The sequence below is a fragment of the Hypanus sabinus genome, chromosome 13 (genome assembly GCF_030144855.1).
Source record: "Hypanus sabinus isolate sHypSab1 chromosome 13, sHypSab1.hap1, whole genome shotgun sequence".
NCBI classification, from domain to species: Eukaryota; Metazoa; Chordata; class Chondrichthyes; order Myliobatiformes; family Dasyatidae; genus Hypanus; species Hypanus sabinus.
This window is the reverse complement of record NC_082718.1, coordinates 18,410,395-18,427,543: the sequence shown is the minus strand read 5'-3', so window position 1 is coordinate 18,427,543 and position 17,149 is coordinate 18,410,395. Positions and strand designations below refer to the sequence as shown.

The following is a 17,149-nucleotide window of genomic DNA, read 5'->3' as shown; positions in this document are numbered from 1 at the left end:
ACCTGTACATTTTCTCTTACAGTGGAGATATTGGTAAATGGGGTGAGGGAGAAAGGAGTTTGATATGGGATATCTTGTTACAACTATATAAGTCATTGATGAGACCAGATTTGGAGTATTGTGTGCAATTCTAGTTGCTAAGCTACAGAAAGGATGTCATTAAGCTGGAAAGAGTACAGAAAAATATTACAAGGATACTACAGACACTGGAGGGCTTGGGCTATTAGGAAGAATTGGGTAGGTTAGGACCTATTTCCCCAAAGCATAGGAAAGTGAGGGGTGACCTTGCAGAGGTATATTAAATCATGAGGGGAAAAGACTAGGTGATAAGTAGGAGGGCATAGGTTTAATGTGGGAAAGGAAGGGTTTAAAAGGAACCTGAGTAGCAAGCGAGTGATGCTATATAAAATGAACTGCCAGACAAAGTGGTAGATTTGGCTGCAATGTTAAAAACATTCTGAGAGCTATCTGAATAGAAAAGATGTAAAGGAATATGAGCCAAATGCAGGCAAATGGATCTAGCCCAGGTCAAGTTGGGCTGAAGAGTTGTTTCCATGTGTTGTAGCTCTATAATAAATCCATGATTCCAAGTTTCTTTAATGTTTCTCTCTACTACTGCTAAAATTTTGGCTTAGGCTGTCAGAAACCCAGATAAAAAATTCTAACAGGAGTCCATAAGAAAAGATTTTTACAAATGTTCGATACATTTTTGGTAATTTAGGAGATCAGAAATATGAAATGAATTATTTTTAAATATAATAGTTACAAATAACTACTACAAATCCTAGAATTAAATCAATATTGAGATTTTCTGTATCTGAAAGCAACTATAGAACTGTTAAAATACCAATAATTGACTTACACTTGTTAGATTCAATTTCAAAAGGAAAGCTTCAATTGTTAAATCATAATTTTGCTCACCTACTTTTAATGATAAGTTGGCTAGCTTAAAATAAAATTACTATTAGTTAAAATGTAGATTCTAAGATCTAATTCATTGTTTTAATCTATTTTGGGGTAAATACATTTATTAATAAGCAGTACATTAATATGGAAAGTTGTGTAGTTCTAGTGGTTCATTTGCAAAAAAACCTAAATATCATCTACACATAGCCATTTCCTTATCACCTAGACTGGGAGATTGAGAGTTCTCTGCTTTTTTAGTTTAGAGATTAATGTGCTGTGTCTAAATTATATTTGCCATGGATAGAATTTCACACTTACAATAGATTTTGCTAATGGCTCAAATCCAGGAACTATGGCTTAACACCATCACAATCTGTCACACTGTCAAGTCCACTAACGTTCCTTTTAAGATATTTCAGCCACCACTTAATACCTAATCCCTGAGAAATATTTTTAAAAATGAGTATCACTGATTAACCCAGGTCAATTTACTATATTTTGTTGGCCTCTACAAGAAGGAACCAGATAGCCCACTTGGTAATTTTTTTTTTAAATAGGTCTTAAGCTATCTTTTTTAAATCGTATGTAGGAAAATTTGGAAGTCATCCAGTTTGGGGATAACAATTTAAAATTTCTCCCACTATCCTTATTTACAAGTCACTTTGAAGATGAGTTAAATTAATTTAATTCAGTGCTTCCTAATAATGTCACTGTATAGAAAAACCACAGATGAACTGTCAGTATACATTACAAATGACTTGCTTCTTCCTGGGATGCCAAAGTGACTACCAAGAGACCAGAAAATCTGAATTTAATGTTTGTTGACTTTTCCATGAACTGGCACCAGTTTCTATGAGCACAATATGTAAGTTAAATTATTTAATGAATTCCACTGGAAATGAAATTCGTATCTCTTCTAAATAAGTTGGCCCTGCAAAACTAGATGGCATTTACATATATTTATATAGTAGAAAGAAGAGATTGTAAGTAGAGAGAAACAAGAGAATACAAATGTTGTAAATTGTTGTGCAAACCAAACTACTGGGCAACCTCAGCAGGTGAAACAGCTTTGTTAGAGGGTAAAGAATTGTTTGGATCATGACTCTGCACTGGTCCTGATTCCCTTCCCTCTATAGAGAATCAAAATCAGGTTTATTGTCAAAGGCATGTGTCATGAAATTTGTTAGCTTAGCTGCAGTGCATGCAATACATGATAATATAGAAAGGAAAAAATAAGTAAATCAATTACAGTGATTTATATGTTACTTAGATTAAAAATAGTGCAAAACAGAAATAACAAATTTTTTAGAAGTGTGTTAGTGTTCATGGCTTCAAAGTTCAATTTGGAATTGTATGGGAAGAAACTGTTCCCGAATGGCTGTGTGTGTGCCTTCAGGCTTCTGTACCTCCTTCCTGAAGGTAACAATGAAAAGGCATCTGTTGGGTGATTGGGGGAGGGAATCCTTAGTAATGTTACTGCCTTTCTGAGACACCGTTCCTTGAAGATATCTTGGGTCCTATGGAGGCTAGTACCCAAGATGGAGCTGACTAATTTTACAACTTTCTGTAGCTTCTTTGGGTCCTGTGCAGTTTGGACCCTCCCCCCACCCCCATACCAGACAGTGATGCAGCCTGTTAGAATGCTCTCCACGGTACATCAAAAGAAGTTTTCGAGTGTTTTAGGTGACAAACTAAATCTCTTCAAGCTCCTAATGAAATGTAGCCACTGTCTTGCCTTTATAGCTGTATCGATATATTGAGACCAGGTTAGATCCTCAGAGATATTGACATCCAGGAACTTGAAATTGCTCACTCTCTCCATTGCTGATCTCTCTGAAGATTGGTTTGTGTTCCCTTGTCTTGCTCTTCCTGAAGTCCACAATCAGCTCTTTTATCTTACTAACACTGATGTAAAGGTTGTTGCTCTGACACCACTCAAATAGCTGGTATATCTTGCTCCTGTATGCCCTTTCATCTCCATCTGAGATTCTGTCAACATTAGATGTTTCATCAGCAAGTTTATAGTTGCCATCTGAGCTATACCTAGCATGGGTATAGAGAGAATGGAGTAGTGGGCAAAGCACACATCCCTGGGGTGTGCCAGTGTTAAATCATCAGCGAGGATGATATTATCACCAATCCAGACAGATTGTGGTCTTCTGGTTAGGAAGCCTGAGGATCCAATTGCAGAGGTAGGTACAGAGGCCCAGGTTCTGTCGTTTCTTGATCAGGACTGTGGGAACGATGGTGTTAAACTCTGAACTATAGTCAACGAACAGCATCCTGACATGGGTGTTTGTATTGTCCAGGTGATCTAAGCCTATGTGAGAAACCGTTAAAAATGTGTCTGCCATAGACCTATTGTAGCAATAGACAAATTACAGTGCATCCAGGACCTTACTGAGACAGGAATTCGTTTTAGCTATGACCAACCTCTCAAAGCATTTCATCACCATAGATATGAATGCTCCTGCATGATATTCACTAAGGCAGCTCATATTACTCTTTTTGGGTACTGGAATAATTGTTGACTTTTTGAAGCACATGGGAATTTCTGACCATAGCAGTGAGGGGTTGAAAATCTCCTTGAATATTCCCATCAGTTGGTTGGCACAAGTTTTCAGAGCCTTACCAGGTACTTCATCGGGGCCTGCCGCCTTGTAAGGATTCATTCTCCTTCTCAGTCCATCTCAATCTCAGCCTGACATCTCAATATTCCTCCTACATTAGATGCCAGTCAATCCACTAATTATTCCTCCTACGGTTTTTTTTGCTTTTGGATATCCAGAGCTGGAGTAAGCAACCAACCGGCATTCAATTAACACAAGACCAGATAGAACAGGAACAAATGAATGTAATTCAGGGCACATATCAAACTCATAAAAACACAAAGGCAACGTCAACTGGTTGATGTACCATCTCCAGATGACATCAGATGCAATCTCCAATGTGTAGGAGAGTGGTCTAGTTCTGTCCTTAATCTTTCCAAGTATCCACTTTTGATTATCTCTATAGTCCCTTGCCAGAACTGCTTATCCAGGTGTGAATCATTGAACCTCCTTGTTTGAGGAGCCATCAATTTATGTATGCACGACTTGTTTGTTGTGCATACTCCTTCTGAGAATGTGTTTGAGAAGATCCAAGTAAGGGGCAGCTTAAGAACAGCATAGCTGGCGAGTTGTTGGTTGTGGAGTGTGCTGCATTGCAATGTGCAAAGAGGAAATTAGTGAGCTTCTGATTCAATATAGTGTGTTCTGCTGACATTGCTTGCAGTGCGTACTTTGGACTCTGAATGAATTTTTCCTGCAAGCCACTTGCAGTTGGGTGCTTTATTCCATTTATTTCATATTTGACTGAAACTGTTCCACACAAGCGGTGGTCCATTGTCATTATATGTTCTGGAATAGCATCCTTGAAAAGAGGCTTCTTAATGCATCAACAGTGTGTGAGGCTGTAGTGGAGATTGGTGGGAACACTTCTGGCCACTTTGTAGCAGCATCTACTACTCCCAAGAAATGTGTGTCCATGAATGATCTGGCAAAATCCACATGAATCCTCTGCAAGGTCAATGCAGGCTGTTCCCAGGGATTGAGGTACACTGCTCTTGGATCTTCTGAACATGTTGGCATCCTGAACAGTTTATGGCAAGCTACTTGATCTGCTGATATATCCCAGACTACCAGACAAAGCTTTGAGCCAATGCTGTTGTATTAACCACACCTAAATAACTGCAATGTAGCTTCTCCAACACTTCAGCTCCGTTTGAATGGTACAACAGCTCTCAATTCCCACAAAAGGCAATCCCTATCCAGGCTGTGATATAAATGGGGGGAAATGGAATTTTTGCTGCACAGTCCAGGAATTTTGTATTGCCGTGTAGACCTGAGACAGTATACAGAGTTTTCTGCTTTCTTTTTGGATCATCTCTGCCATATCACAGAGGCTTCTGATTCGTATTAGGGAGAATACATCAAGAGGAATGTCCCCTCTTTTAAATTTTTCAGGAATTTCCTTTTCCAAGGATAAACGGGACAACCTGTGAGCATTTCCGTGATTAGTTGCCCTCTTGAATTCAGTGTTGTAAATGTAGCCTCCAAAAAACAAAGCGCATCTCTACATTTGTGCTGCAGCTGTTGGTGAAACGCCCTTCTGTGGAGTGAATATGGACACCAGTGGTTGATGATCAGTAATGAGGGTAAACTCTCTCCCATGCAGATGCTCGTTGAAACATTTTATACCCCATACAAAACTCAAGGGCTCTGACAATCTGTGCATAATTTTTCTCTGCAATGGAAAGGGAATGAGATGCAAAGGCTACGGGGCGTTCACTACTATCACTCATAACGTGTAACATGACTGCATCTATACAATTAGGCGAGGTGTCATAATCAAGCTTCACTGGAAATGTGGATTATAAAGTGTGAGTACAGTGTCTGATGTCACCACTTCCTTAGCAACTTGGAATGTCAACTCACACTACTTTGTCTATAGCCATTTCTTCCTGGTCTGTAGTAATGAGTTCAAAGGTAGAATCTGTTACACTAATTGACAAATCCTAAAAAGGACCATAACTGTGACATGTCCTTTGACCCAGGGTTATCCATTACTGCTTGAATTTTCTTAGCACACTTGTATATTACTTGTGTATCAATGGTGTGACCACAGTAAGTGATGCTTAGTTTAAAGAATTCATACTTGTCGCATCATGCTCTGAGCCCATTATCTTCTAATCTTTTTAGCACTGTGTTGAGATCTCAGAAGTGTTCCTTGTCATCCTCACCAGTAACAATGATGTCATCCAGGTAACACCGAGTACCTGAGCAGTCCTGCAGCACCTGGTCTATAGCTTTCCATCAGAGTGCAAATGCAGATGATACTCCAAAAATAAGCTATAAAACCTTTTATAAGTGTTTATGCTGAGAAATACTTCGGACTCTTCTTCCACCACCATCTGTAGCTAAGCCTCAGCTAAGTCCACTTTGTTGGTGCTTCCCTCCAGAAAGGTTTGCAAAGATATTGTTACATACCCCGTAACTGGGTGTCTTACCAGCAAAGATAGAAGTATCCTTTGGAGTCTGGTGGTACTATTTTCAACAGTGTTTATTAGTAAAATATACAAAACAATATCAATGCAAATATACAGATAATACACGTTAGCAATACTAAACCTAAAGGTGTGGGTATAATAATAATCAATAATAAACAAGCTCTATCATTGTCTAGGGGATAATGAATTGTCATATGGAAATATAAAGTTCAGTTCAGTTCATGCAGGCTGAGGTAGTTGTTGGTTCTGGTGTTTTAATCGTTGGAGAGAGAGAGAGAGAGAGAGCGAACAGTGACAGCCGGTCAAACCTTCCTTTATTTTCTTGATCCGTTGAGTCGTTGTTGCTGTGGCCATTCAAGTATGACCCCTCCGTCCTTTAGCTAGACCGTTCTTCTGTGGTGGACTCATCACCCAGGCAAGGGTGGACACACACACAAGCCCCCCACCGGCTTCGCTATAAACACTGTGAGTTAAAATTGACCGATCCTTCGTTCGGTCTCAGATGCCCCCACACTTTCTTGTGGGTTCCAATCCTTAAAAAGTGCTCAGTGTCTCCTGGTGTGTCTGAAGGGTGTCTCCCCAGACCTCACTTTTATCCCTACTCATGGGGTCTCAGGTGTCAATCAGTTTTGAATGGCTTAGCCCATCAAACCAGCCCACTCCAGTTGTCCACTGAGGAATTTTAATGAACAGAATAGTACCAAGTAAACAGCTGGAGCCGACTCCGACTCCGGCTCCGGAGCCGTGAGTCTTATAGGAGTCATAATATGGTCTCTTTTCCCCAGTGTTATCTCTCCCTTATCTGAAGTAAATGTTCCAGTCACAGTATGTTTTTGTTCCATCTCTTTCTCTCTCATTAGCAGCCTGGCAACAGTAATGGTTTGTAATTCTCCCAGAGGAGGGGGACATGAGCAACCTTGTACCCTTCTGCCCATCAGAGCTGTTCATCCTTCGTAACAATATCCTCTGTGCTGGGCAGAGGGTATTGATCTATTTTCAATACTGGGTTGATGTTGACCTTGAAATTGTCACAAATCCTGACAGACCCATCTTTCTTGTTTACTGTGTTATGGATTCAGCAACAATAAATATATAAGTGAGGCAGGGGTTTTTATAAGAAATAAAACATTTATTAAACACTGAAAAACAAACCCCCAAAAGTAAACGAACCACTAACGTAACCGGAAATCAGCTGCTGTGCAGCAGCTTAAACAGTTCTTCAAAGTAGTACTGCAAAGGTTCAAAATGCTTACAGTCCATTAAAGGAGAGACTTTTTAGATGATTTAAATTCTCTTTCACGTCGGTTGTTGCAGTTACCAGTTGAACTATACTTTTCCCCGGAGAATTTACGAAGATGAAAATGAAACAGCTTAAAGGCACTGACCTTTCCTTTACAAAACTGTTCCCAATCCTTTCTGCTATATTTCACAGGGATTAACACAGGGACAGCCAACAAATTCCTTCCAAATGAGGATCAAACAAGGTCGAACCTGTTTCACCGTCGAAATCGACTTTCCTCAATCTTTTAACTCCCAAACTCCGATCTTCACTCTCCACTGATTTTTAACTGGCAGTATTATAAAGAAACTGCCGGCAATGACCTTTTAAACTTTAGGCATTAAATAAAACTCCATCTTTCAACCAAACTGTGTCATAATATTGGACCACGCAGTCGAAATGGCAAATCCAGCCATGAACTGCTCCTCCTCACAGGGAGGGGTCCTCTTTTTATACCCTGTTTAAAAAAAACCTGTCACATGACCTGTACTGGCGGGACAATGACGTCACTCCACCATCACAAGACCACTACCTTAAATCCAGTATAGCTTCAACACCACTGTCACGTGACAAGTACAAAATACCCACGGGTACGTAACAACTGGAAGCACTGGTGTTGTTCATGGGCTCCACTCAACCTTGGAAATAATTCCTTCAGCCTCCATATGATCTAGCTCACTGGCAGTTTTATCATGGATAGTATAAGGAACCGGACGGGCTTTGTAAAGCTTGGGTAAGGCATTTCATTTAACATTATTTTACCTTTGATATGTTTTGAGTTTTCCAGTGCCACCCTTATACACTACTGTGGCATCATCCAGTACCTTTCTTATTTACCCTTCAGTTGACTTTATCGCAGGGGATGTGGCATGCAAATTATGAATTGACCTCCAATCAAGTTATAGTTGTCCCAGCCAAACATGATCCCACAATGCAGGTCTTCCTGTTTCTAACACATACAAGCTCAATCTGGCTTGTGGGTTGTTGTATTTCACTGTTAAGAATGACATTCTCACAGGAGTTCTCTTCAAGTCAGTATAAGTTCTTAGTTGGATATCTGCGGGCTTCAGTTCAGTATTGTTGAAATGCCATTTAAACTCATTTTGTAGAATGACTGAAACAGCTGAAACTCTGTCCAGTTCCACTTTAATTAATTTGCTGTTCACTTCGGTAAGCCATTTTGCTTGTCTTGTTAGTTTTCACACTAAATCTCAAGGCTACACAGTCCTTTGTCACTTTAATCATTATCAGATTTTTCATGCAGATTAGTGCTCCTTTTGAAACTGCTCTTTGCCTTTTTATCTCTTTCTCTTCCCTCTGCAGTCCATTTATTTTTGTCGGCCCAACATACTCTTTGTATGTGTCTTAATTTATTTCTTTAGTGTGCTTGCATTTTGAATTACATAAAGAATGCTTAATCAAACATTAATCAAATATTACTGAAGTATTAAATGAACTACACTTTTCTACTAAATTCTCAAGTTTGGTATCATTTAATCACTTCATGATCTTCTCTGAAAGTGTGCTGTGAATTTGTTCCTCAAGAAAAGATAATTTTGAAATTGATTGTACTGTCAAATTGATTGTACCTTTTAAATAATATAGTGTAAGACATTGAGCTAAATCTTACTAGCATTAAGTTATTCAATTTAATGCATGTCCAGAATTCATAACATATACATGAACTGCCCAATATGTGCCATGAATGCAGGACTTACTGAAAGATTTGGAAGGCAGCATCTGAAAATGCATTTCTTCATTGCGTGACAGGTGATTTCCACCATGAGGACCTGAAGAAACGCTTTACAAATCCTTCCCCACTCAGGGGGATTAAAACTCAATTATTTTAGGTCCGCAGATTGGGAAGTAAAGGGCAAGGCTAGTCATTATATTAATTATTTTGCTTCAAATGTTTTTGCATTTTGTATTTAGCTTTTTAAGTTTTTAAATAATTATAAACATATTTGTTTTAATTGCTTCAGTAATATTTGAATGTCAGTGACCTCTTAAAAACTGTTAGATACGATGATAGTTTTGACAGAAGGCAAAATTCTGCCCTCAGGGTTGCCTTTTGTCAAATCTTGTCTGAGCATTTCTGGGGAACACTGCTTCTGTACAGCAGCACCTGAGGGCTAGTTGCCATTCAGACTTTGACAATCCACTTGAACGTGTAGAAGCTGCATCTGACCCACTTTAGTGCAGACACCTGAAGTCAGCACTTCGAAGCAGGGTTAATCCAGCTTAATAGAACCATAGAACATTACAGCACAAAAACAGGCCTTTTGGCCCTTCTTGGTTGTGCCGAACCATTTTTCTGCCTAGTACCACTGAGCTGCACCTGGGCCATATCCCTCCAAACCCCTTTCATCCTTTAATCTAGCCTTAAATTTCATCTTAAGCTAAGAGGCATACTAATGTCTTGTTCATTCTTCTTGTCTTCATCAGTCTTGGATCAGAAATAACTTGAATTGAATTGACTTTATTTCTTACATCCTTCACGTACATGAGGAGTAAAAATATTTACATCTGTCTAAATGTGCAATGTGCAATCATAGTAATTTATAATAAATAGAACAGTCAATGTAACATAGAAATACACTCAAATCACCATGAGTTAATCAGTTAGATAGCCTGGGGGAAGGAGCTGTCCTGGAGCCTGTTGGTCCTGGCTTTTATGCTGCGGTACTGTTTCCCATGTGGTTGCAGGTGGAATAGATTATAGCTGGGGTGACTCGGGTCCCCAATGATCCTGCGGATCCTTTTTACACACCTGTCCTTGCAAATGTCCTGAGTCATGGGAAGTTCACAGCACTGGGCTGTCCACACCACTCTCTGCAGAATCCTGTGATTAAGGGAGGTACAGTTCCCATACTAGGTAGTGTTGCAGCCAGTCAAGATGCTCGCAATTGTGCCCCTGTAGAAAATTCTTAGGATTTGGGCCCATACCAAACTTCCTCAACCTTCTTAGATGAAAAAGGGACTGTTGTGCCTTTTTCACCATACAGCTGGTGTATACAGACCAAGTGAGGTCCTCGGTGATGTGGATGCCGAGGAATTTAAAGCTGTTTACCCTCTCAACCCCAGATCCATTGATGTCAATATAGGGTTAGCCCATCTTCATTCCTCCTGTCATCCACAACCAGCTCCTTTGGTTTTGCAACATTGAAGGAGAGGTTGTTTTCTTGACACCACTGTGTCAGAGAGATGACTTCTTCCCTGTAGGCCACCTCATTATTGTTTGAGATTAGACTAATCAATGTAGTGTCATCAGCAAATTTAATTGTTGTGGGTGGCAACACAGTCATTGGTATACAGGGAGTAAAGGAGGAGACTTGGTACATGGCCCTGAGGGGCTCCTGTGTTGAGAGTCAGAGGAGTGGAGGTGAGGGAGCCCACTCTTACCACTTACTGGGAATCTGACAGGAAGTCCAGGATCCCACTGCACAAGACAGGGTCAAGGCCAAGGTCTCTGAGCTTCCTGTCGAGCCTGGATGGAATTATGGTGTTGAATGCTGAACTGTAGTCCAAGAATAGCATTCTCACATAAGCACCCTTCTCCAGATGTGTAAGGACAGTATGTAGAGCAGTGGCTATTGCATCGTCTGTTGATCGGTTGGGTCAGCAGGCCAATTGTAGGGGTTCCAGTATGGGTGGTAGCATGCTGAAGATGTGGTCCTTGACCAGCCTGTCAGAGTATTTGCTTATTATTGAAGTGAGTTTGGCAGGACGCCAGTCGTTCAGACATGTTACCTTGGTCTTTTTTTGGCACAGGGATAATTGTGGATAATTTGAAGCAGGAGGGCACGCTACACTGGGAGAGGGAGAGATTAAAATGTCTGTAAACACACCTGCCAGTTGTGCTGCGCACATCCTGAGTACTTGCCCTGAGATGCTGACCAGTCCCGCAGCCTTGCAACTGTCCACTCGTTAGAAACATTTGCATACCGCAGACTCAGAGGACCTGGTTGCAGGTTGTAGCAGTAGCTTTCCTCGGAGGCTCAGAGTTAGCTACATCAAACCGAGCATAAAAGCAATTGAGCTCATCTGGGAGGGAGGCCGCGATGTTGGCGACACCACTACGTTTGGCTTTAAGTCTGCAATAGTATGCAACCCTCGCCACAAGTCACGTGTGCAATTTGTTATGAATTTTGACTCAATCTTGCCCCTGTATTGTTTCACAGCCTTGATAGCTTTGCGCAGATTGTAGCTGCTTTTCTTGAGCTCCTGCTGATTGCCGGCAGCATAAGCTGTATTGTGCGGTAAGTGTTTTGTTCACACGGAATCATTGATCCAGGGTTTCTGGTTCGGGAAGACCCGGACCGACTTCTGGGAGACAATATCGTCAATGCACTTCCGGCTGAAGCAAGTGACTTCATCCGTGAACTTGGAGACATCCTCATTATGGAGGACATTCCAGTCAACATCATTGAAGCAGTCCTACAGCATGAAGACTGGTCAGATCAACAGTGGACTGTTTTAACACTGCCTGTTGTTTCAGCTTCTGCCTGTAAGTTGGCAAAAGCAGGAACCTGCTTCCATTCTGGTTTTGAGATGCCCAATGAGGCCAATGTGGGAATCGCAGACTCTTCCACAGAACAAGAATTGCCTAAGAGGGTGGGTGAGTAGTTTGTGAGGTGGTGCACCTCATCTTTTGCTTATGCAAGCATTCTGTGTGTTCCCAATGCACAGTCTTGAGGTTCTGCATGCAAATCCAAGTACTTTTTCTGTATTTTCTGTAATTATGAGCTAGAGCCAAATTATGAGCCCAAGACTCAGTGGATATGTTCCAGAAAGAAACACAGTGTATCCTTGAATCTTTTACTAAATACATGTGGTAATCTGCTCCCACTATAGCACTCAGAATAGAGTGTCTGTTTCAGGAGTCAAAAGTTGTGAACACCAGTTGGAGATGGCTATTACTGTGATTGTAACGCTCTAATAAACTGGCATCTTGTTATAAAGTGTGTTTAGAAATCAGAGCAAACAGATTGCTTAAAGATAGCTGAGATGAAACATTGACCCTGTTTTTCTCTCCATAGATGTCACCTGAGTAACCAATTTGTTTTTGTTTTGTATTTTTGAATTCAACATGTGCAGCATTTTGCATCAGGATTGCTCTGCTTTTGGCAAATTGCACTGAAACAGCAAGCACAGGATAAACATCATTCAATAGTTACTGCCAAATTGTCTTTATTTATACTAAATATTTATACCATGCTATGTTGGTCTTCAAACAATCTTCATATGTCATCATGCAAATTTAACAACTTGGGCCCTTCTGTGTTTGCATACACCACTACTGACTAAGAGGAACCCTGCTGTGAGCTTGGTGTAAACCATGACAGCTTTTAATGACACCAGGAGTCACAAAGAGCTTGAGGTAGAAATTGAGTACAATATATCCTTAATTTTCCTAGATTGTAGCTTGGTAATCGTTTGTTTTGCGCTTCCATGTCTCATGGCTAAAATCTTATGAAAAGTAATGAATAGCTTATTAAAGCAAAAGTAGCATTATAACTTCCTTGAATGTGGAGAGGTGCCTAAGTTTAAATATTAGTTGTAACTCAAAGGGTAGAACTGTTAATTAGAGAAAATAGTTAAGAAACGAGCAGAAATAGGCTATTCACCCCTTCAAATCTCCTCCATTGTTCAAGACTGCTTGAACAAGCCTTGAATCAAGGTGCTCTCCACCCCAGCACCATTTTCCAAAATCTGTCAATCTTTCTTTTGAACACAATCAATAATTGAGCTTTCAGAACTGCCAAGAGTAGAAATTTCAAAGACATGCCACTCCCTGTGTCAAGAAATTTAATTTATTTCACTCCTGGGTAGACCAGCCCTTATTTTGAGATTGTGCATCCTGGTTCTTGACTTCTCAGCCAGGGTAAACATCTTTCTTGTGCCTATCCAATAGAGATTTCTAAAAATTTTGAATGTTGTAAAGAGATCACCTCTCACCTTTGAATTTCTAGAGAGCAAGGGCAAGCCTCATATATGTGCAACATTCTGTTCAAAAAAAATAGTATGGTGAGTCTCTGGTGAATATTTGTTATGCTCTCTCCAGAGCAAGTTAATGCTCTTTTTAGGTTAGGAGACCAAAATTATTCACATTACTCTGGTATATTCTCACCAAGGTCCTTTTTAATTCTAATAACATTTTTCCTGTACTCAAAAATACAAAGTCAGTGCACCAACAATCTGAGGCAGAATATTTCAGGTATAAATTCCATTCCAGAAACTTGACAGGAAATTTCCAAAAACACCATCCCAATACAATACTGATGGAATGGTGCTCTATCAGAATTGCTGGCTGAACAGTTCAGCTGTTAGCACTGCAAAAAAAACTTTGTAGAAGTGAAAATCATATTAACTAATTTTGTACATTTTCAAAGCAAATTAATGCCAGTTGTTAACAAGATGTATATCTTCTGGTGTGAAAATTTTGGGCACCATTGCACTATTTTTCCTGCTTGCTCAGAGTAGTATAATATCCAATATCAGCTCTTGCAAAGTTTTCTATTTACATGGCCTGGCTCAGAAAAAGAGCTGTTTACTCAATGAGGAACCAACTTTTAATAATACTGCTGACTAAAGCAATATATGAATTCAAAGATGAGACACAATTTTCCTGAAGTCCTAATTTTTGCCAAACATGTCTCAAGTAGACTGGGCCACACTGAAACTGGATAAATCATACCTCATGGTAGTTTCAACATGATTCTGTCAAAGTTGGTTAAAAAGCCAGAAATTTCTGACCTTGCAAAAAAAAAGGAAATCTTTGACTTCCTCGCTGATTCTGATTTTGATTCAAGTCATAAACAGGAGGAAGATATCAGGCAAAAAATATATATGAATGGAAGAAATGCCAGCTGTTGAATTGTTCAGGCCAAGCACCAATTCTAAGAAAGGATTTTCCACCTTCTGATTGTTTCTATCAGTTTTGTTTATTATTTCTGATTTTCAGCATCCGCATTTTTTCCCATTCAAGGAAGAAACTTGGCAGAGATGTCAGTAAGGGCAGAAGTGTCCTCTATGAAAGCCTGCAATTTTGGAAGCCATGCATTTTACTTAACTGCTAGAAAACCCCCAAACAAACAAGCATTAGCGCCAATGCTCACAATTACTCACAGAAATGTAGACTTTGAATTCTCCCAACCTTTATTTTTTGAGAGATGCTTTATACAACATATCACAACTCACTGTTGTATTACAAAAATCAAGAAATTGTTTGCCATCAAAAAGGGAACCTTCAATAAATTTGTCCTTTGTCTTTATACCTAGAGTGGACATTGGGTTGGAAAACAAGGTTTCCAAAAATTGGAGATATTCACAACAATGCTCATTTCACTACAGCATCCATTGGTAATGTCTTTCAGTTTCCTTGGTGAGGCTGGCCCTGCAAACTGCTCTACTTTGCTTCTTGAGAAAACTCTGCTTACTACCTGCGATCACTGTGGTGTGCACTCATTCTCAATCAGCACACTCTAGTAGCAGGAAAATTGCTGGTTATCATGGCTTATCCTTTTAAGGGCTACATTCTGAGAAAAGCCATTTTTGGTAAGGGAAATCAAGTCCTGAATCCTTCTGCTCCTAAAACAAAGAGGCATTGCCCAAGGAACACACTAGTAATCTTTTGCATCTGACAGTAAGAAATTTAGTGATTTTGGGAGATAGAGAATCTTGACAGAGTAATAGGGAGATTGCTGATCTTAACACAATAAAAACATGGCAAATAAATCTCATGGTCACCTTTTAGATGGAATGTTAAACCCAGGCCCTATCTTCGCCTTCAGGTAGAAGTAAAATATCCTATTGCAGTATTTTGATTGAGGTTAACATCAGTCAACTTCACTAAAACAGTTATCTGGTCATTATATCACATAGCGATCAATGGAAGCTTTCTATTTAGTAATCAACTGCTGTTTTCTATATACAACAGTAACAATGAAGACCAATTGCCTGTAGAGTGCTTTAAAGTGTAATGTTGTGGAATGTGTTCCATTCATAATTCTATTTCTATTTTGATTTATCAAAACAGGCTTGGAAACTAGAAAACATGCACAGAAAATTACATTGACTATTTATCATAGACAAATAAAATGAACAAGAGATAGCGCTATATTTCTGTTGAACATTATGTGGTAAATAAATTTAAAATTACTCAAACTTTGAAAGTATTATGCACTGTACATGGAGGCTACCAGATGATTAAATCGTTGTCTGTTAAAATGGTAGACTCAGTGATATCATTTTCACCAGGCATTGGAATTAATTCTATTTCATGTTAAAAATGTTTGACATGCGAACGTTATAGGCTTGCAAAGAATTTGAGAATTTATGGTTTTCTTTTTGCAGACAACTACTATGGTACACCAAAACCCCCAGCAGAACCGATTCCACTTCTGCTCAATGTAACAGATCAGATTCTGCCTGGTGACAGACCCAGTTCAGAGGGCAAAAGGAAAAGAAACAAGTCTGTAAGTAACATGGAAAAAGCTGAAATTGCCCCTCCTGAAGCAGAGGAGGAAGAAGAAGAAGAAAGGCCTGTTGTCAATGGAAATGGAGAAACAATAACACCAGGTCAGTATATCAGTACAGGAGAAATAATGGAATGAGACTGGAACAAAAGATTTAGGTTTTTTGTAGTGGCATGGACGTTTGAGATATTGGGCCTGAATTTTCTATTAATATGGATCATTCATCTTTACGTTTGCTCACAAATATTCCAATAACTATTGCCAGGAAAGTTGTTATAAGCAGAGCATCCAAAGTATAATATAGGTTCCTTGAGATTTATGTGAACTGGGAAAGGGATTTTAAGTTCCCTTAATCAATGAAATAGAAAAAAAGTTAATGAGTCCAAACAATAAGGTGTAAACTGCAGAAGTACATTGATCAGTAGAGAAAGAGTAACAAAGAGAGGGGAAGGAAGATGAGATCTAGGACAGAGATGAAAAAGATAAAAAGAGAAACTAAATTTGTTTCAATCTTTTTCATAAATCATTCATACTAATTAGAATTTGAAGGTTTGAGAGTCCATGATTGTGAGGTTGACTTTCAAAGCATGTTAAGTTGTTTGGAAAGTAAATTTTATTTACATAGGCTTGAATGACTTGATGTAACTTTCTATATCAAGTTAATTATGTATCTGCAGTAAAAATACATGAATGCAATTCAATAGATTTGAAGAGTATCAGAGTTCCTGGGTTTTCACTTCTAATTGTGCATGTGCCATCATGAAAGTTGTTGAATGCCAATAATATTAATCCCATTTAGTTATCTGTCTATCTATCTATTTATTTACAAGCCTGGATTTCATTGAGAAAATAAAGGTAAACCTGGCAGTGCTGCACATTTTTACACACAAATAAATTAGATTAATAGAAACAAGTTATTTGCTTTAGTCAGTTTTGTAAATTATTTTAAACACAGTAATTTAACAATTAAATCATGAAAAACATGTGTGTCACATCTTCTAGTTAGTATTTATTAATTGTATATTCAATAATGTGAATACACTCCCATAGTTTACAAAAATTACAGTTCCTTTCTTCCAGTTTTTGTCAATTTGATGTTTGTATATCACTTATGATAATGACTAAAAAAGAAACATTTTTTTGGTGGAATTTTCATTGTTATGGCTTGTTCGGTTAGGTGTTCTTTAAGTAACAATGCTATATTGGTAATTCTTGCAATCTGTCTATGGTTTCCTAAAATCAAATAGTATTTAAAGAACCAATGTCAAGTAATTATTCTTTTAAAATTGTATTTCTTTAGATATCTATAAAAACAAAGGTAAAAGAATGTTTATTTTAGGATGTATTAAACAACTATCCACCTTCAGGTGTGTGAATAGAAATTTATCTTATAATCATGTGTTCTAACATTTTCTTCTGTTTACTTGCTGACATTTATGG

General features: G+C 38.9%; 1 protein-coding gene across 14 annotated transcripts in view; it reads left to right on the top strand.

Annotated features, from left to right (window-relative positions):
- The window catches only part of magi2a (membrane associated guanylate kinase, WW and PDZ domain containing 2a), a 552,919-nt gene that overhangs the window by 348,821 nt on the left and 186,949 nt on the right, over positions 1-17,149 (top strand). For all 14 annotated transcript variants that reach the window (XM_059987234.1, XM_059987231.1, XM_059987235.1 and 11 more), the window contains exon 4: positions 15,588-15,812. In XM_059987234.1, the coding sequence (XP_059843217.1) occupies positions 15,588-15,812 (225 nt within the window). The remainder of the gene's footprint in view (positions 1-15,587; positions 15,813-17,149) is intronic.